Source organism: Canis lupus, chromosome X (genome assembly GCF_011100685.1).
Source record: "Canis lupus familiaris isolate Mischka breed German Shepherd chromosome X, alternate assembly UU_Cfam_GSD_1.0, whole genome shotgun sequence".
Lineage (NCBI taxonomy): Eukaryota > Metazoa > Chordata > Mammalia > Carnivora > Canidae > Canis > Canis lupus.
This window is the reverse complement of record NC_049260.1, coordinates 40,674,575-40,696,817: the sequence shown is the minus strand read 5'-3', so window position 1 is coordinate 40,696,817 and position 22,243 is coordinate 40,674,575. Positions and strand designations below refer to the sequence as shown.

At 40.1% G+C, this 22,243-nt stretch overlaps 1 protein-coding gene across 2 annotated transcripts in view; it reads right to left on the bottom strand.

Annotated features, from left to right (window-relative positions):
- The window catches only part of RP2 (RP2 activator of ARL3 GTPase), a 53,191-nt gene extending 31,882 nt beyond the window's left edge, over positions 1-21,309 (bottom strand). The window contains exons 1-2 of one of the 2 annotated variants that reach the window (XM_038587292.1): positions 21,012-21,309; positions 2,019-2,684 (exon numbers count right to left, since the gene is read on the bottom strand). In XM_038587292.1, coding sequence (XP_038443220.1) covers positions 2,019-2,684; positions 21,012-21,113 — 768 coding nt within the window. In that variant the 5' untranslated portion in view covers positions 21,114-21,309. The remainder of the gene's footprint in view (positions 1-2,018; positions 2,685-21,011) is intronic. The other variant, XM_038587291.1, reaches the window with a different exon arrangement.
- Positions 21,310-22,243: the final 934 nt, after the last annotated feature.

The following is a 22,243-nucleotide window of genomic DNA, read 5'->3' as shown; positions in this document are numbered from 1 at the left end:
CATCATGCTTAAGGACTGAGGCTATGGTCTATAAACCCGACTGCCTGGATTGAAGTCACGGCTCTGCTGTTTACAAGCTGAATGACCTTTCGCAAGTTACTTACCTTCTCTGTGGCTCATTTTCTGTATCTGTAAAAAGGGGAAATAAATGGCACCTATTTCACAGGTTATTCTAAATTAAGTGAGTTACTTCATTTAAATACCTTTAAATGGCAAACACTATATATAAATGTTAGATATTATTATTGCTGTTGTTGCATTTTTGTTTTAAATTATCTTTTAATCCAGAAGGACATCTAAAGAACATCATTCTTCCTGGTCATATTGCTTTCAAGTGCACACAATGCTGCCATTTCACACATCAGCTACCAAAAGCTAAAAGGTTAAGAACATCTGATGACTCATGAAGGGAGACTGTTTTGATGTTTTTTTTCTTTAAATATGCTATTTTATTCTTTATGTCTACTGCTCATTACCTACCAAAAAGGAGCTTAACCTCAATAATTACATTGTCTGAGAACTGTATGTAGATTTTTTTTAAAAGTCACCATACAGTATAATGAAAATGCTGACCTCTCAGATCTTGGTTTAACATGAGATTAGATAGCTCAAAGGCCAGAAGTACTGTTTCTTTATCTTACCAGATTCATAGCATGTTTTTAGGAGATTTGGCATGAACAACAACAAAAAAATCACAGTCTTAAAATTATACTTTGGCTTCTGTTGTTTTGAAAACTAGACTTCAGATATATTTTGTAGATTTCAGACATGGGTTTTCTATATTGAAGGATGTACAGCTACAGAGAGAAGGTCATTTAGTTTTTTCCCCCTCCATAATCTTCAACAGAACTGTTACAATTTTGAAAAAATCCATTAAAAAAAGGAGACTTGATGAATTCCCCATTCACTTCTTCATTTTTGGAACTTTGATTTTTAAATTTGAGGACTCCTTCTGAGGAACATCTGACTAACGGGGTAATCAATACATGCCACTGCTACCTCCCCACTGGAGCACACCCACCAACACTAGGAACTGCTGCTTCTGCAGCCCCTAATCTCTACATCCCCAGGTTATTTTTCAAGTGAAAGCTGCTACCAATAGAAGAACTCTTTTCCCAAACTCACTGAGTCCCTGCTCCTGAGCCCACAACCTTTCCTAACCCAGCTCCCACCTCCTTCTTACACACCAACCTCCCCTTTGCATAGCAACAGGGCAAAGAAAAAATATCAAGGTGGTTCTCATAGTCACCCCAGTGGCCAAAAGTTGTTCTCCTAAATGTCTTTCTTACTCCCCCCTCCAACCAATTAAAACCCAAATAAATATTCCCAACTAAATAAGATTGTGCTTTAGTATGCAGTACTACCTTTGTAAACTTCCATGGAAATCATTTATTATAAAGAATGGAAATTATCTGAGGGTAGAGAATTTTGCTTATGTGTCTCCATCTCCAGCATATACTCTAGTTGATCAGTTTTAAGTTGCCATCAATTGTAAGATGCATTTTGTTTTTTAATTTTTTTTTTATTTTTTTTATTTATGATAGTCACAGAGAGAGAGAGAGAGGCAGAGACACAGGCAGAGGGAGAAGCAGGCTCCATGTACCGGGAGCCTGATGTGGGATTCGATCCCGGGTCTCCAGGATCGCGCCCTGGGCCAAAGGCAGGCGCCAAACCGCTGCGCCACCCAGGGATCCCGTAAGATGCATTTTGGATAAGCAAAAATGTGGAGAACAAATGTACATTCTATAATCAATGAAATAGGGTAATAGAAATAACTCTTCACATAGTAAATGTTTAATAAATGCTTACTGAATTGAATGATATTTTTTAAAGTTTCTTTGAAAAGTCTTTTGAGGCCTAAGCAATCAGCTTATAGATAAATCTGCAGGGGGCAGAGGACTATAACTTAAGGATTGCCTGCATTTCTAATAGCCAGTTTGAAAAGAATGGAAGTTCTCCAGGAAGTGTGGTGTGTTTCTACCTAGGTATGTGTCTGTTTTTCCTCTCTCTCTCCTTACCTCATCAATTAGTTTTCTGGCATTTGCGATAGTATAATCACCAGCAAATAATACCACTAAGCATGATTCATCACTGCTCTTCTGTCTCTGACCCCGAGATACTGGAACGATACTTCTATTGGCTTCTGTGGAAACGCGGACAGCTTTGAGCTCTTCAGTGGTAGGTAGGGGAACATGGTCTTGAACTACAGTATCTTCTGGAAGAAGACTCCAGTTGAGTTCTCCTGACACAGGTGTAAAGTCATGAATGTTGCTCCAAGTATTATTGAAGATACTTAATGCCGCATCTTTGAACTGGAATGCTAATTCAGGGTAGTACCATTGGAAACAGCCAAACTTGATGTTTGTGGAAGACTCAATAATGGGTTGAGTGGCACAGCACAAAAAGACTTCCAGCTTTCTACAGTCCCTCACACGAAACTGTTGGCAGGCTAATGTGCACTTGCAATCTCTGCAATTCCGGAAAAACACACTGCCTTTCACAGGTCCCAGGAAAATTACACAGTTAGTACAGTCGTCGATAGTGATGGTAGCAGAGTGATCAAAAATGTAGATGTTACAGTTCTCACAGTCCTGAATGAGAAACTGTTGTCCTGCCACTTGGCCAGGTAGGCGACCCACTGTTTCATCCTTCAGTCCACTGAACATATAGTCTTTTGGATCAACCTGCAAGGACAAAATATGGGTCTTGAGTATTACTAACATTATTCAACAAATATTAGTCAAGTGTCTACTAGGTGCCAGGCACAACTTCTGGTGCTAAAATAAGTTCCTACTTTCACCGACTTTGCAACATATTAAGAAAATGAACAGCACAAATTATTTTTTCCAATATTAAAAGGCATGAGGGGAACAAAGGGAGAGGAGACTGTTATAAAGAGACTCAGGACATACCAACCAAACAATGGATATTGTTTGGATCCTGTTTCAACATATCAACTATAGAGACTTTTTTGAAATGACTGAGGAAATTCTCACACACACAGCATTTTGGATGATACTGAGGAATATTTCAGCTCTGACCCTTTTTCTTTTTCTGATGCTTCACTTTTTGATTTTTTTTATTCAAGTATAATTAAAAGACAGTGTTATTAGTTTCAGGTGTACAATACAGTGATTCAACAATCCCATGCATCACCTGGTGCTCATCACAAGTGCACTCTTCAATCCCCATCACCTATTTCACCCCCCTCAACCACTTCCCCTTTGGTAACCTCCAGTTTATTCTCTATATTTAAGAGTCTGGTCTTTTGCCTGTCTTTTTTGTTTGTTCATTTGTGTTGTTTCTTATATTCCATGAGTGAAGATTTAAAACAACTGCTTCTTAAAAAACTTCTGAAATTGGAAATACACTCCCATTGAAATATATTTCTCTATTTTTCAATAAACTGACACATAGGTCTTAGTTTCTAAACTCTGACTGATTTCTGTAATATGCTACAGAAAATGGAAGAACCTGAAGGTACAAAAATCACTATATGGCATAACTTCCATCTGCAAGTTAGATTCAAATATTTATTGAGTCTTTCCTACAATGGAAATTCTTGAAACGCCACCATTCCTATCTTTTGATATTCTAAACTAAAGCACACACAACCTTTTATTCAGTATGCCTGGAATTTGTCACAGTATATATTTAAAAATTCTACTGACCTCTAAGAGTCACAAAAGGCCATTTTGATTTTTCTAAATTACTTTTGAGTCCACTTGCACTGTTTTACCTCTTTGCAAATATTAAATTTCATGCAAAACTATCGATGTAACCAGAAACAGACTCCCATACAGTAGGTAAAATTTTGATGATTCACAAAGGATAATTTAATCATCTCAATCATTACCAAGCTAAAAGTGACTTATTCAGTATTGCACAGTAAGTGTTGTTCTTATCTACTTTTACATAATGTACTAGAAGGAGTACTGATCTGTAACACGAGGCAATAAAAGAGGCACTTTGTTTCCCAATCTTAATTTTGTCATCTATGAGCAACATGATCTTGGAAAAGGCACTTTAACTTTCCAGCTCATCAGTCATTCAACCAAAATTTGAACACTCAATATGAGCCAGGTATCCTTTTAGGCACTAACATGAGTATGACCAGCTCTTCCTATAAAAAAGTAAACACTAACCTAAACAGATGATTTAAAAACAACTTGGTTGTGCAATGCAAGATGCCTAGAATATTCTGGAAACACAGATGAGGGACATCTGGGATAGGGGAGGTAGGGGTGTAAGACTTCATTAACAAAAAAACAAAAAACAAAAAAAAATAACAAAAACACACACACACACACAAAAAGACTTCATTAACAAAGTGAGAATGAACAAGTTAGAGTTCATCACATAAAACAGGCAGGAGTAAAGGATCTTCCCTTCCCACATCAGGCCAAAGTGAAAGAATTAACAAAATAAAATTTTTCAGAGAATATGAAGAAAACTGAAAGTGGTTTGGTGGTTACCAGTGATACTGGTATGGGAGCAGATGAAGCTAGAGAGATAGGTAGGGGCCATACTATAAAGCTTAGAAGTTATCCATGGGCAATAGAGTACCACAGGAGGATTTTACTTTATTTTTTAAAGATTTTACTTATTTATTTATGAGAGACACACAGAGAGAGGCAGAGGGAGAAGCAGGCTCCCTGCAGGAGCCTGATGTGGGACTTTTTTTAAAAAAAAGATTTTATTTATTTATTCATGAGACAGAGACAGAGAGAGAGAGAGAGAAGCAGAGACACAGGCAGAGGGAGAAGCAGGCTCCATGCAGGGAGCCCGACGTGGGACTCGATCCTGGGTCTCCAGGATCACGCCCTGGGCTGAAGGCAGTGCTAAACCTCTGAGCCACCTGGGCTGCCCCTGATGTGGGACTTTATCCCAGAATATCAGGATCATGCCCTGAGCCAAAGGCAGATGCTCAACCACTGAGCCACCCAGGTGTCCCACCACAGGAGGATTTTAAATAAGAAAAATTTACATTTCAGGAAGATTACTCTGATAAGAATAAGGAGGTACAGCATGGATCTGAGACTTGCACTTATCCAGAAAGGCCTGGAAGTAGAGCAATGGTTAGGAGGGAAGAAGAAGATGGGATAAATTTGAGAAATACTGAAGAAGTAGAATCAGTCAATTTGGTAATTCAATGGCTGTAGGAAGGAAGGCAGAAGGATGGATCCAAAATGATTCCTAGTTCTCTGGTCTGTGTTTTTCGACTTTTTTTTAGACCATAACCCACATTAGTAGATTCTTCAGCACAGCCCAGCACACTTACTTTTATTTGTGCATGTACACATACCAAAGCAATGAAAGCTTCACAAATAATGCTTACTTGAATTTTGTGTTAAGCTCCCTAATATTTTCTATTATCCCACCAATGGGTTTGAAAAAATACTGCTCTGGTCTATGTCGCTGGATGTTAGTAGTGCCATACACCAGAAAAAGTGAAAAATACAGGAGGCAACACAGGTTTAATGTAGAAAGAAGTGTCCAAGCAATTCTATTTCTAGGATTTTACAGGTGATGCGTGTATATAAAGTACAGGTATGCCTGAGTGGCTCAGTCAGCTGGGTGTTCGACTCTCAGTTTTGGCTCAGGTCAAGATCTCATGGGTTGTGAGACTGAGCCCTGCAGCAGGCTCCGTGCTCAGTGCTGAGTCTGCTTGAAGATTCTCTCCCTCTGCCCACCCCCTCAAATAAATAGATACATCTCTAATAAAAAAAAAGTACAGTATTCCAGTTTGGTCTCTACCAAGAAACTGAACTTGCATAGTTGCTGGCTCCCTATTGCCCAAAATCAACCCCACAGGGACCAAGTAAGGAAAACATCAAGAAAAGGGGAAACTATGAGAAGTCCCTGTGGTGGAGTGTGGGGGGATAAAATAGAAAAGTAACCCTCATAACGGGCAGATTAAAATCTAAGCAGTATCTTCTCATGCTGCTTCTCTCAACTACTGATCGGTCAAGCGACCAAAAAAATTAAGTCAACAAGAATATCTAAGATCTGAACCACACAATGAGAATAAGCTTGAGGTCTGCATCCAACAAGAAGAGTGTACTCATGATTTTCTTAAGGATGCATTCAAGCTTTTTTAAAAAAATCATGTACTAGATCAGAAAGCCTAAACAAATTTTAAATAAGAGATAACTTACAGACTGTGATATGGGACTAACATGTAATTAAAAGTTAATAACAAAAGATAATTTTAAGAATTCTTACCTACTTGAAAATTTTAAAAAACATACTGCTAAATAACCTATGGGTCAAATTAGAAATCATAATCAAATCTAAAATACTTAGAATTAAATGTTAAGGTACCACATTTGGGATGGAGCAAAGCTCTGAAGGAAATGTATAACCTTAAGCAGCTATAATAAAAACACTCAAAAATTAATTAAATGTCCATCTTAAGAAATTAGACAATAAATAAGCTTAGAGAAAGTAGGAGAAAAAAGATAAATAGTAGAAATTAACCACTTAGGTGTTAAATATATAATAGAAAACATCAGCAAAGCCAAAAATATGGGGTTTGGGGGGGGCAACAAAAAATAGGCAAACTTCTGGCAAGAATGATCAAGGAAAGAAGAATGAAACACAAACAGTATGGATGAAAGGGGGAATGAATATCACCATAAACAAACGTTAAGAGAATAGTATTAATGACTATATGCCAACAAGTTTTAAGAGATTGTGGTCTATGAAGTGAACAAATCTCTTAAAAAATAACTTATCACAACTGACTCCAGAGCAATTTAAAAGCTTAAATAAAATGCTACTGCTACTAAAGAAATAGAAGCAGTGGGCTAAGTGTTCCCCCAAAGAAAGACACCAGGCCCAGATGGTTTTATAATCAGATTCCAATTTTATTTATCCCAGGTTTATGCAGACCCTTAAAGACAACAGAAAAAGAAGGAACAGTCCTAACTCATGCTATTAGCCTGCTCAGCAAGACCCTAGTAAGAAAAACAAAGACACAACAAAAAAGAAAAGTTTAGGTTCATTTCATTCACGTCTATAGATGGGGGAAAAAAACCCTGCAAATTAAATCAATCCTATAAAAGAAGAAAGCACCACAACCAAGTTGGATTTATCCCAAGTCAAGTAAAAATGGTTCAGTATTAGAAAAATCTTTCATAGGGGAAAGGAGAGAAAATGGGTGAGAGAACATGAGAGACTCCTAACTCTGGGAAACGAACAAGGGGTAGTGGAAAGGGAGGTGGGTGGGGGGATGGGGTGTGTGGGTGATGGGCACTGAGGGGGGCACTTGACGGGATGAGCACTGGGTGTTATGCTATATGTTGGTAAATCGAACTCCAATAAAAAAATCTTTCATGTAAGTCACTATTATGTGATAACAACTTATATTTCATTCCTAATTCCTATTGATCTCTTATGAAAACCTTATTCCTCAATAGTTCTGAAGCACTTGCTGTGACTTGTCTATATCCTCTGATTCTCCTTTGCTCAGACAACCTTCTCTGCTTGTCTACCTGTCAAACTTTCCTCAACCAGAAGCCTGCTCTCCCTTTCCGGAGTATCTATATTGTATTAAATACCAGTCCATGTCCGTTCCTGTACAGTGATCTTTGGGCTATAATCCTGTAACCAATCTATTAAAAACTGAAACACCTCCTCCAATACCACTTCTTTACCCTTCTTTATTTTTCTCCAAAGCACTTGGCTTCCTTTTTAATGCACTACATATGAATTATATTTATTGGTTTTTTTTCTACCAGTCCTCCACTAGGACATAAGCTCCATGAAGGAAAGGATTATCTGTTTTGCTCACCCTTCTTTTCCCCTGCACCTAGAATAGTGCAAGGCTTTAATAAATAAACATGAAAGATAACTAAGTTTGGTAATCACACACTTCTCCATTCCATCCTCAAAAAAGAGAGACCCTGATAATGATCAAGAACAAAATGATATTCTTGGGGACATTTAGTCAGGTCACTGTTCAAGTTGGCCAGTTTCTGAGTGGGAAGATAATTATACACAAAGGAGGCAGAGGCACATCAGTCCTGGGTTTCTCCTTTTTACATCCTCTACTCTACCATACCTGCGGTTAGAAGAAAGCTGGGGCTGCCTTGCACTTGAAAGAGCCAGTGAAAGGGGATGGGGATGTGGTCATAGAGCAGGCTAATGGGATCTGGATCTAATCCAGGCCTTAAAGTGGAGAAAAAAGAACATGAAGAGCGGTTTCAGTCAGTTCTGCTTTAGGCCATAAAGAGGGTAAAAACATTCTCTGGTCTTCTTCAGCCTGTCACCTTGGCACCAATCCACTTCCCACAGTGGGGGTGAGAAGATCAGGAACACCAGGAATAGGTGTAGGGAAAAGAAGCCCAGGAGTTGGCCTGTCTCTACCGAGGCCTCAAATGCAATGGACAAGCAGAATCTTCAAGCTTCAGTTCATGGTTTATCTCGCTGTACCAGAAACTCCTTAAAACTTTGACGTAAAACTTTATGTGTACTTTCCCGGGGAATTAACTTGGGGTTCGAGATTCTGGCCAAATTATCTTTGCCTGAGATATGGATAACAAGTTCAAACATTTGCAAGCACATTTATCTGAAAATTAAGGAGGGGGCAAACCAGTGTTTGGATAAAAATTAAAAAATAAAACCGTTGGGGCGCCTGGGTGGCTCAGTTGATTAAACATCTGTCTGGCTCAGGTCATGATCTTGGGGTCCTGGGATCAGCCGGTGTCGGGCTCCCTGCTCAGCTAGCAGTCTGCTTCTCCCTCTCCCTCTGCCCCTTCCACCCACCCACCCCAGCTCATGTGCTCTCTCTTTTTCTCAAATACATAAATAAAATCTTTAAAAAAAGACAGTTAATACCTGTTACTTAAAGGAATTTAGCGAATTTGTTTTGCATGGAAATGATACATAAGATGTATAGTATTTGAAAATTTTCAACTATATGAATTATAATATAATCAGTACTGTATCAGTAGTTGTTGCAAATGCAGAAGTATCTACTCTTAACTCTGAAATTACTGAGCTGCTATCTTAGTCTGCACAGGAAGTATTATGTACTGAATACTCATATCCTCTCAAAATTCTTATGTTGAAGTCCTAACCCCTGAAGTGATGGTACTTGGAGTTAGGCCTTTTAGGTTTAGGAGAAGTCAAAAGGGCAGCACCTCATGATGAGCTTAGCACTCTTAGAAGAAAAGACAGAATTAAGAAAGAAAAAGAAGAGTTCCCCCTCTCTTCCTCCCTCCACACACTAGAGGAAAGGCCATGAGTACACAAGAAGGTAAGTGAATATGAGCCAGGAAGCAGCCCTCACCAGTGAAAAGTGTGGAACGTTACAATTCCGTCCAAATCCCTGCAGTTAAGAGACGTGACTGAACTCTAGCACGGCTTCTAGCAGCACAAAACCATGTCTCTGGAAGGACCCTACCCTCCTGCCCCCATTAAAATTCCTGCCTGGAAAATTTTCCTCCTGGGACAATTTACCATTTGTTCTAGCCAATACCTGATAATAGGCCCCTGACCTCCCTTTCTTAGGGTATTTACTAAAAAGGGCTGGTGGTTGTGAATATGTAAGTCTTAAATCTCATAAACATCTTTCTCAAAGACCTGAGAGCCATTCCTTTGAAATATAATTATCAGGAAGGATAGGGCCTCTGTCTACCAGTCTCTGTGGGAGGACAGAATCCTAACTTTGATAAGTGTGAGAGAACAAACACAGCCGACCTAATCACATTTACACTGACCAACTTTGTAATTTTCACTTTTCTGATTCTATGGAGGCCCTGCTCTCCCTGCTCCCTCATTTTCCTGATAAAATTGCTGAAATCACCTCCACACAAATCGGAACAAAGCTCAGCTCTGTCCCCTACTGTCAGTAGTTACAGGATAAAACCTGTTTTCAATGCTTTAACCTAATGTCCAGCAGTATTTATCTTTGGCATCAGACACTCGGATCTGCTAGTACTTTGATGTTGGATTTCTCAGTCTCTAGAACCATCTAATAAATAAATGTCAGCTGTTTAAGCTACATAGTCCATGCTATTTTGTTATGGAGAACTGGTTGCTATAATAAAATAACAGACCAGGTGGCTTAAACAACAGAAATTTATGTCTCACAATCTGGAGGCTGGAAAGTCCAAGATTGAGGCACCATTGCAGTTGGTTTCCGGTGAGAACTCTCTCTCTGGGGATCCCTGGGTGGCGCAGCAGTTTGGCACCTGCCTTTGGCCCAGGGCGCGATCCTGGAGACCCGGGATCGAATCCCACATCAGGCTCCTGGTGCATGGAGCCTGCTTCTCCCTCTGCCTATGTCTCTGCCTCTCTCTCTCTCTCTCTCTCTCTCTCTCTCTCTCTGTGACTATCATAAATAAATAAAAAAAAAAAAAACAAAGGTTAAAAAAAAAAAGAGAACTCTCTCTCTGGCTGGCAGACAACAGCTGCCCTCTCACTTACATCCTCACATGGCCTTCCTGGGTGAGTGCAGGACAAGCTCTCTGATGTCTGTCTGTCTCTCTGTCTCTTTTTAAAGATTTTGTTAATTTGTGAAAGACACACAAAAAAGTGAGGCAGAGCCTGATGCAGGACTCGATCCCAGGACCCTGGGATCACGCCCTGAGCCAAAGGCAGATGCTCAACCACTGAGACACCCAGGTGCCCCTCTCTGATGTCTCTTCTTATAAGGATGCTAATCCTATCAGATCAGGGCCCTACCCTTATGATCCCATTTAACCTTAATTACTTCCTTTGAGGCCCATCTCCAAACACAGCCTACACGGTTAGGGCTTCCACATGAATTTTGGAGGGATATAAATATTCAGTCCATAACAACTGCCAATGCTGAGGAGTTAAATGTAATTTACTATTCTTCTAAGTATTTTATCTGGATACCTCAGTTCTTCTGGTTATGGAGAGAAATTAATGCTATAGCTAAAGATCCTCTAGCTAAAGAGTTCTATGCTATAAAATTATTTGGACTGTCAATATGGTCTACAAAGGAGAAATTTAAGATGTATGTTGCTGTACTTTCTCAACAAATCCTGAAAGTTCTTCAAAACAAAAAGTAATAATAAATAACATGAAGCTCAGTACCATAATCATTTTGCAAAAGTTACTAGTTCTCAAAGTGCCCCAAATCACAAACATGAAAAGGTTATATTTCAAGCTACTTTTTCCACAGGAGCCACTTATGAAGTGAGCTTAGTTTAGGCTGTATTTCTTACTACGAAATCAAAGAAACACTTTCAAAATCAAAGAGACATCTCAACAACTGGAATTCACCTGATATAGCTACTAAACTAAGTTAAACATTATTGTCTTAACAGAAAACAAAAGTGAACATCTAATATTTTCACTGAGCAGCAATGCAAATTTTTCCATTAAAACTCACCTCTACAGTTTAACTTCCAAAATGATAACCTGAGATGAAATAATGGAATTTGTTAATTTTAATGGAAAGCCTGTCTGCACAGAGTTCCAAAATAAAGCTGAGCAGTATAAGCAGCACCATATAGGTACGAGGCACCATTCTCAGTGCTTTATAATCATTTACTCAATACTGATAAAAACCCAGGGGCACCTGGGTGGCTTAGTTGGTTGAGCATCTGACTCTCAGAGTTCAACTCAGGTTGTGATCTCAGGGTCCTGAGATCCAACCCTGTTTTGGGCTCCGCCAGCCCTCTCCCTCCCCTTTGGCCCCGCCATCCCTGCATGTCTACACTCCCAAAAAAATAATATCTTTTTAAAAATATTCATAAAAACCCCTATGAGAGTTGTGTACTATTGTCTCTTTTACAGATGAGAAAATTTAGGTACCCAGAGGCTAAATAACTTGCCCAAAGTCACACACAGTAAATGCTTGAGCTGAGTTTCAAACCCAGGCAGTCTGACTCCTAAGTATTTTCTTGATTGCTTCTTCATGTGTAACCATATTCAAGCAGAAAACAATGTTTACTAGGTACATAAATCAATAAAACAGAATAGGGATTCAAAAATAGACTAACATATACACTGACAAAGGTGCAAAGGCAATTCAATAAACAAAGAAGTCTTTTCAACAAATAGTGTTGGAACAATTGGAAATCTATATGTAAAAAAATTAAAAGAACCTCTCACATTTTGCACCATTAATTCATTCAAATAATTAATTCAAAATGGATTATAGAACCTAACTGTAAAATCAAAAACTCTACAAACTCTAGAATAAAATAGATGAGAAAATGTTTGTATTCTTAGTCAAAGATTTTCTAGATGTGAAACCAAAAACCCAATCCATAAAAGAAAAAATTGAAAACTAGACTTTTATCAAAATAGAAAATTTTTGTTCTTCAAAAGACACTGTTAAGAGAATTCAAATAATTAATTGGGAAAAAAATCGCAAAACACATATATGACAAGAGACTTGTGTCCAGGATATAAAAAAAGTCTCAAAACTCAATTAAGAAAACAATCCGGTAAAAAATGGGCAAGAGATTTTAATAAACACTTCACCAAAGAAAATATATGGGTGGCAACTAAGTATATGGAAAAATGCTCAACATCATTAGTCATCAGGGAAATACAAGTTAAACCACAATGAAATACTACTACATGCCTATTAGAATGGCTAAAGTTAAAAAATAAAAAAACACCTGACCATACCAAGTACTGGTGGCATAGCAACTGGATCTCATACATTGCTGGTAAGAATGCAAACTGGCATAGCCACTTTGAAAAATAGTTTAGCAGTTTCTTAAAAAGTTTAATATACAATTTCCACATGAGTCAGTAATCCTACTCCTAGGTATTCACCCAAACAAAATGAAAAATTATGCTCACTCAAAAACCTGTATGCAAATATTTATGGTAGCTTTCTTCATAATTAAAAATTTATTTGGCTTTCAAAACTGAAAACAAGCCAAATGTTCCTCAACTGGTGAATGGATAAACATGGTACACCCATATAGTGGAATACTACTCAACAATAAAAACGAACTCCTGATACATGCAACAACATGGGTGAACTTTAAAGGTATCATGCTAAATGAAAGAAGGCAGACTCAAAAGGTTACATATTACATGATTTCATGTAATATGACATTCTCAAAAAGACAAAATTATAGGGATGGGGCACCCGGCTGGTTAGGTTGGTAGAGCATGGAACCCTTGATAATAGGGTCATGAGATTGAGCCCCATGTGCCAGTGCAGAGATTACTTAAAAAAAACTTTGTGTGTGGGGGGTGCATGGGTGGCTCAGTCAGTTAAGCATCTGCCTTCAGCTCAGGTCATGATCCTGGAATCCCAGGATTGATCCCTGCATTGGGCTCCCCACTCAGCAGAGAGTCTGCTTCTCCCTCTCACTCTCTCAATAAATAAAATCTTTAAAAATAAATAAATAAATAAATAAATAAATAAATAAATAAATAAATAAATAAATCAGTCCAAAAAACCCCCAAAACTATAGGGATAAAAACTGATCAGAGGCTGGAGTGGAGTCGACTACAAAGGAGCATGATGAAATTTGGGGAGTGGGGAGATAAAACTGTTCTATATCTCAATTGTGGTGATCAGTTACTCGACTATGTTCATTTGCCAAAACTCAGAAGTATATACTTTAAAAGGGCAAATTTCTGGGATGCCTAGGTGGCTCAGTGGTTAAACATCTGCCTTTGGCTCAGGGCATGATCTCGGGGTCCTGGGATCAAGTCCTGCATCAGACTCTCTACGGAGAGCCTGTTTCTCCCTCTGCCTATGTCTCTGCCTCTCTGTGTCTCTCATGAATAAATAAAAATCTTAAAAAAAGTAAAAGGGTAGATTGGGATGCCTGGGTGGCTCAGTGGTTGAGTGTCTGCAGTTCAGAACATGATCCTGGAGTCCCAGGATTGAGTCCTGCATTGGGCTCCCTGCAGGGAGCCTATGTCTGCCTATGTCTCTGTCTCTCTCTCTGTCTAATGGATGGATAAAATGTAAATGCCTATGCCTATGTCTCTGTCTCTCTCTGTGTCTAGTGGACAGATAAAATGTAAATTATCCATGTAAATTGCACTTCAATTAAAATAAAATTACTTAAAATTTCAACTTTGTTAAATCAGTTTCAGGACTACGCAGCTATTATAGCTGAAAGATTATTTCATAAATAAAATGGCAGTGCCATGTAATTATAGAAATAATACCAGTACCTTGATCTTATGTACACTGAGAACAAAAGAAGGTGAAGACCTGTATTTATATTAGTTCACCATGTTGCTAAATATATAACTATGAAATAGAATTATGAAATTTTAGGATTGAAAAGGATTTTCCATGTCATCTAATCTTAATCTAATTTTACATTCCCTTTGTTGACCCAGATCTGCCTGAATGCTGCTAGCAACGCTTCCCCCACCCCACCCTGAGAATTAGAGAACTGGAGTGGATCTTAGGAAATTGAGAGCTGGAAAACTTGGAAAAGTATACCTCATTGCCTTTACCAATGAGGTATACTGGTGTGTAGAATATAAATTAAAACCCCAGTCCCATATACTTCTCACTCTGTGCTTTTCCCCTTTATCAAAACTTTATGTACGTGAAGAAATTTGAATCCTTAACAGTTGGCAGTGCAGACACTTTTAAAAAAGTTCAGCAGAGGGCAGTCCCAGTGGCTCAGCAGTTTAGCGCCACCTTCAGCCCAGGGTGTGACCCTGGAGGCCCGGGATGGAATTCCATGTCTGGCTCCCTGAGAGGAGCCTGCTTCTCCCTCTGCCTGTGTCTCTGCCTCTCTTTCTGTCTCTCATGAATAAATAAATAAAATCTTTAAAAAAAAAACAGTGATTCAACAGTTTCATATATTACCCAGAGCTCATCAAGGTAAGTGTACTCTTGATCCCCTTCACCTATTTTACCCATCCCCCCTGCCCACCTCCCCTCTGGTAACCATCTTTTCGTTCTTTACAGTTATAAGTCTATTTTTTGGTTTGTTTTTTTTCCTTTGTTCATTTGTTTTGTTTCTTAAATTCCACATATGAGTGAAAGAATATGGTATTTGTCTTTCTTTGACTGGCTCATTTCACTTAGCATTATACTCCCTATCTTCCATTCATGTTGTTGCAAATGGAAAGATTTCATTCTTTCTTTTTTTCTTTTTTTGATTTTTTTTATTTCACTCTTTCTGTGGCTAATATTCCATTATATATATATATACACCACATCTTCTTTATCCTTCATCTATTGATGGGACACTCAGGCTGCTTCCAGCTCTGGCTATTGTAAATGATGCTGCAACAAACACAGGGGTGCGTATATCCCTTCAAATTAGTGTTTTTGTATTCTTTGGGCAGTAGGGTACTTACTCATACTTACTTACACTTACTTATACTTACTGGATAGTAGGGTAGTTCTATTTTTTATTTTTTGAAGGACTTCCATTCTGTATTCCACACCAGGCTGCATTCCCACCAACAGCAACAATGCAAGAGGACGCCCTTTTCTCCACATCCTGGCCAACACTGTTGCTTCTTGAGTTTTTGATTTTAGCCATTCTGACAGGTGTGAGGTGCTATCTCATTGTTTTTTTAAAAAATTTATTTATTTTAGAGTGAGAAAGAGAGACAGCAAGTGACCAGGGGGAGAAGCCGAGGAAGAGGGAAAGAGTCTCAAGCAGGCTCCCTGCTGAGCACAGAGCCCAACATGGGGCTCTGTCTCATTACCCTGAGATCATGACCTGAGCCGAAATGGAGAGTCAGAGGCTTAATCAACTGAGCCACCCAGGGGTCCTTCACTGTGGTTTTATTTTTTTTTTAAAGATTTCATTTATTTATTCATGAGAGACACACAGAGAGAGGCAGAGACACAGGCTGAGGGAGAAGCAAGCTCCTCACAGGGAGCCTGATGTGGGACTCGATTCCAGGATCCAGGGATCAGGACCTGAGCTGAATGCAGATGCTTAAACACCGAGACATCCAGGCGCCCCTCATTGTGGTTTTATATTGCATTTCCCTGATGATTAGAGATAAAGCTGCTTTTAAAATGAATAAAACAAAAAGCTAGTTATCTTCTTCAAAAAATGGTAACAACAACTTTACATAAGAGATTTAAAACATGCAAATTCTTTGACACACCTCCCATGAAAAGTCCCCTCCCCTCGAACATGGGTGCACATATGCGACTACCTCAACCAGCAGAATGTGGCAGAAGTGATGCTACATCACTTCAGAGGCTAGTTAGAAAAAGCCACTAAGTTTCCCTCAGTCTCTTAGGACTTGCCCTTGGAACCCAGCCATCATACTGTGCAGAAGCCTGGGCTACATAAAGAGGCCCCTAGCCCTCACCCTAGCCAAAAGCCAGGATTAACTTACCAGCTAGCTCTGTTATTAAAGCCATATTGAAAGCGGATCCTCTAGCCTCTAGTCAAGCTGCTGCATCTGATGCCAGACAGCCAACCTTGCTAAGCCCTACACAAATCACTGAGTTGTAAACAATATAAGTACTTGCTATTATTCTAAGCCACTGAGTTTGAGAGTGGTTTGGTATGCAGCAATCGATACCTAGAATATGTACTTTACATACTTAAAAGGCTAAAAACAGCATCTAGCCCCCTACTCAATGTGGACACTTCTTTCTCTAATAGGTGGCCATCCAATCTCTGTCTGAATCTTTTGACTAATGAGATGGGTTCCTCACAAAGCCACTTCTTCCAATGATGAACAACCCCAGGAATTTATGATCTGCTTTATAATAAGACTGGTTCTATGCTCCCCAATCTGTGGTCTGAGTGCTATCTTCAGAAGTGATCATTATCGGGCAGCCTGGGTGGCTCAGTGGTTTAGGACCGCCTTCAGCCCAGGGCGTGATCCTGGAGATCCAGGATCGAGTCCCACGTCAGGCTCCCTGCATGGAGCCTGCTTCTCCCTCTGCCTGTGTCTCTGCCTCTCTCTTTCTCTGTCTCATGAATAAATAAATAAATCTTTTTTTTTTTTTAAAAAGAAGTGACCATTATTGTCTAACCTCCTTTTGTCAAGACAGGGCTTTGCCTTGTTAAATAGTAGAGAAATCTTTAGCACTGTTCCATTTTACAGCCAAGGAACCTGAAATGCGCAAATTGACTGCTTTATCCAAAGTCATGAAACAGCAAATAAAATGCAATTACTTGAATTTCTGGCATAAGGCTTTTGTTTAGTTTTATTTCTATCAAATATGAGACAATTGTAATGGACACAAGATGTGTTGCCCATACTCAAATTCACAATTTTCATACCTATGCCATCACTGTTCAGAGAACTAATCCTCATTTCTAGGAGGAGTATTGGTATGAATAACTAGAAAATGAAAATTACTTTTCTATACTCTCATCTTTTCCTTGTTTGTACTTAAATATTTCCTGTCTTAATTCAATAAAAGCAGTCAGCTCTTTAAGGGCAGGGATAATTTTTATAATTTTGAGTCTTCCTTGGTGTCTGAGTACTTATATATTGAATAGGTTGCCTAGCTATGAGAGGCAGCATACAGGCAAAAAAGGATAAAAGCATTTCTGTCCAAATGATTTAAAAACAGATGGAACTAGAGGGTACTATGCTAAGTGAAATAAGTCAGAGAAAGACAAATACCATATGATTTCACTCATATGTGGAATTTTACTGATGAACAAAGGGGAAGGGAAGGAAAAATAAAATAAGGTAATAACAGAAAGAGAGGCAAACCCTAAGAGTCTCTTGACAATAGGGAACAAATAGAAGGTGGGGAGGGGAGGTGGGTGGAGGATCATTTAACTAGGTGATAGGCATTAAGGAGGGCACATGATGGAATGAGCACTGGGTGTCATATGCAACTGATTAATCACTAAATTCTAACCCTGAAACTAATAATACACTATATGTTAATTAACTTGAATTTAAATTAAAAAAAATTCGGGACGGCTGGGTGGCTCAGTGGTTGAGTCTGCCTTTGGCTCAGGGCATGATCCCAGGGTCCTGGGATCGAGTCCTACATCAGGCTCCCTGCAGGCTCCCTATGCCTGTGTCTCTGCCTCTCTCTCTGTCTCTCATGAATAAATAAATAAAATTTTTAAAAATTTTTAAAAATTAAAAAAAATCTTACAACCCCAAAATATTTCTCATGCCAATGTAGTAATTGTACAGTAAGCTTTTCATTTTTTCAAAGTTAGCAACAATAGAAAATAAGCTTCATACACTGTTGATTACAGTGTATTAGTTGCCATGACAACACTTAGTCTCCAAACATTCTAATTGAGACAATTTCTCCTAGCTTCAGTCCCCTAAGACTGACCCAATTACACAACTCAAAACGCAAAACCCAGAAGGTGCCTCTGAACAAAGATACTCTGATTACACAACCTAAGGAAAAATTTAAACACCACTTTTCCAAGTTGCAAGGAAACTTTTCAGGCAATGCATTATGTTTTTACATCTAAAGTTGAATGGTAGTTGTCTGATGTAACTTTAAAACATATCTCACTTCTATTCTCTGGACTGTATTTGCATTCTGTTCCTTTTAAGGTACAACTAAAATCTTCTAGGAGCAAGCAAGACCATGCTAAACTCAGTAGAATTACCACTGGGCTAATATAGAACATTTGCACACTAGCCTAAATTGGCCTCATAAGAGATAAAGAACTAGAAAAAATATTTAAAATCATATAAAATTTAGCCACTATAAATGAGACACCTAGAGTGAACTCCTAATGATTTCAAAACAAAAAAGAAAAAATCACAAAAAAAAGCAATGTTGGGAAATGTGGTACCTCCACTGTCTCAAAATGTAAGCTAGTAATTCTCTTTCTCTAATAGTCCAGCAGATTTTTAAACTGGGTTGTTTTCAGAATATAATGTCCATTTATTAAGAAAAATTCTGATTAGGTGAGTTGATCAATATTTTAACTTTGATTACGCACATATGCAGAAGCATGAGCTTATTTTGCATATCCAATAATGTCTTACACCTCTACATCTACAGTACCCTACTAGTGTTCTCCCAAAATGTTCCTTGTAAGCTCAAAACAGTGTCTACAATTGAAAGTTTACTATACGAAAAAAAAAAAAAAGAAAGAAGGTTTACTATACGGCTCATATGGGGGGGAAAGTTTGGATGTTGGTGTCCACTGTTCTATTTTTCGATATATTTACTTAGCCAAAAAGCAAAAGAAAAAAATCACAGTATACATTCATGTATCTAAAAGGAAAAAGGGGCACCTGGGTGCCTCAGTCCACTGAGCAACTGGTTCTTGATTTCCACTCAGGTCATGATCTCAGGGTCTTGGGATCAAGACCTGCATCTGGCTCTGTGCTCAGCCTGGAGTCTGCTTGTTCCTCTCCCTCTGCTTCTCCCCTCCCACTGCGCACGCATGTGCGAGATCTCTCTCTCTCTCTCTGATAAATAAATAAAATCTTAAAAAAGGAGAAAGATTGACATATGCAATTCTGACTAACCTGAACATTGTTAATAAACGCTAACCACAAAATCATTTTTTACAAAGTAATGAGTCAAAGGGCAACTGAGACTACACTAAATTTAAAAAAATTAATAAAAGCACTTTAGTTTTAGCCTAAGATTTCAAAATAAAAAGCTAAAATAAAAATCAAATACACAAGCTTCTCTATGGCAGCCAGTTCAAGATTAAAGAGAAATACTAAGAAATACTAAGGCTGAGGAAATGACTCTTTTAAAAACTGTCCACTAAATAACTTTAAGTGCAAACTTCTTGTACACCAGAAAGCACAGTATTTTTCATTCCTACACAATAAAATGATGCTATCAAATATATATATATATATAAGAGGACAATAAATATACCATGCAATCCAAGAAGGATCTGAAAAACAAGGAAGAAAGGTGCAGCTCAGAATTCTGCAAAAAGCTTCGCATTGCTTACACTTGGAGAACTTAGTTTATATGAATAACATTCCTGTGACTGAAAGTCATGCAGGGAGGTCTATGAAATCATAACATGAATACAAACTTTACTCCAAAGTATTCATGGGTGAAGATATGTTGCATTAAGCAAGGACGTAACTGTTCTTAACGTTTACTTAAAAGTCTTTTTGGGGATCCCTGGGTGGCTCAGCGGTTTAGCATCTATCTGACTTTGGCCCAGGGCGTGAAGTCCCAGGATCAAGTCCCACGGCGGGCTCCCAGCATGGAGCCTGCTTCTCCCCCTGCCCGTGTCTCTGCCTCTCTCTCTCTCTCTATCATGAATAAACAAATAACATCTTTTAAAAAGTCTTTTCGTTTGGAAAAGAAAAATACTTGACAAGTGTATCAAAGTATTTTACTAAGCACAAATGCAGAACTATGTAGAAAGAGGAAACACGATGAAATTTATGACTAAGTGTGTTTTGTGCAACACCAGTGGACGTCCCAAAGCTTTCTCATTTCTGGCTATATACAAAGTAAAATGAAGGGCGTGTTCATTCATTGAAAACAATAGTCACATATTGCCTGGTTTATGCTGGTTATTGTCACCATACAGTCTTGACATACGTCCCAACACTGATTCAATTTTCATTATTCCTTCTGTACAACTGGAAGAGGAGGAAAAGCAAAGGCATACGTTCGACAGTCCACTTCGGAACTGCGAGAATTCAGGAGTGGAAATATACCATCAGGCACCAAAGTGATTCAACGGCTAGGGCAGACAAAAGAGAAAACAGCCACAGACGAACATGAGCCGCGAAAAAAGCTGAGAATCGGTCCCACGTGTAACTCGACGACTGGACCAAACCCCGCTTGGGCGCTGCCGGTGAAATGAGCAGATTTGAGATTTGGGGCATTCACGGCTCTCCTTCCTCCCCTGGAGTCCACCTCGGACTGCAGGGAAAGCCCCCAGGGCTCTGACCCTGAGCTCTAAGGCCCCTTCCAGCGCTTCACAGTTCCCCGTGGCGCCCTCTCCAGCGCTGTATCTCATCGCACCCCAAAAAGTCATTCCCCCCGACTTCGACTACTCGCGCTGAGAAAGGAGGGCGCGCGCGAGCGCTGCAGCCGCCGGATCGGCCCGGGCCGCAAGGGACCCTCGTCGAGCGGCTCTCGAGAGGGCTGAGCCCGGCGGCCACCGGACTTGGGTTACCTTCTCGCGCTGGTCCCAGCTGTACTGCTTCGGCCGCTCCCCCTCGCCCTCGGGCTGCGACTCCTTCTCAGCCTTCCGCCTGTTGGAAAAGAAGCACCCCATGGTCCCTGCTTGCGGACCGCCACCCCTCGCCGGCCCGCTCCTTCAGGCACCTCTTGGGGAGTGTGGCGTGAACCCCAGGCGCCCGGGCCCCGCAGCTCTCCGGACCCCGCCCCGCGAAACCGCCCAGCACTCCCCTGCCCGGGTCAGCCCGCCAGGCCCAACACCCCTTCTCTTTTTCCTCTCAGTCGCCCAGACGACCCATCTCAGCCAATGACCACTCAGCGCCCAGTGAGCCAATCAAAGCCCCGCGAGCAGCCCTGCGCGACCTATGAAGGAAGGTCGACGTAGGCACACAACCAATCCCCTGCCCGCTCCGGCGCCAGCCCCCAGGGGCGGGCCCTCGGGCTCCGGCGCACGCACCGCTGGCCCCGCCCCCCGGCCCCGCCCCGCGCCGCCAGGGACTCTCTGGGGCTCCCCGGCCGTTGAGAGTCAGGCTTCCGCAGCCTTGTCTTTTTGCCCTTGGTTCTCAGTTTCTAAGTTCTAAGCGCGCGAAGGATCCCTAGTTGAACATTAAGCTTCAGTTTTATGATGCAAGTGGTGAGGGAACAGTAGTTGCGGCTGACACAGGAAGAGGCCCTGAAATTCGTGATTGGCCCTTCCTGCCCCGTCCCCCTCAACCCCAACATCTTCTGGCTAGTGGCGCTCCCTCCGAAACTTCCCCCAGCCACACTCCCTTTTGCCTTCTCTTCTGGGCTTTCTTAATTCTTGTACGTCTCACTCTAAAATTGCACGAGTACTTAGTAAAATAATTGTGTATTCTCTCCCTATTAGAAATGTGAATTTCTTGAGGCCAGAAGGCCTCTCTTTAAGAGCACGTACCTTTGAATTCCCTAGGTCTGGCTCAGCTCCGTGCTAGGTGCTCGATAAAACGTTTGTTAAATGCATTCATGAATGAATACATGCTAGTAAAGGAAGTGTTTATAACCTTTTCTATATTCCTTATCAAAGAAAGTGACTAGAGTGTGTATATGGTGAGGGGGCGGGGGGAGTTACATAGCAAAGGGGTTCTTGTGCAATTTATAGCTTAGTGGAGGATTGCCAGATGAACAGTCAACTCTGAGCAAGTGGTATAGACTTTGAAGGGTTTTTTTTTATTGGAGTTCGATTTGCCAACATATAGTGAAGGTATT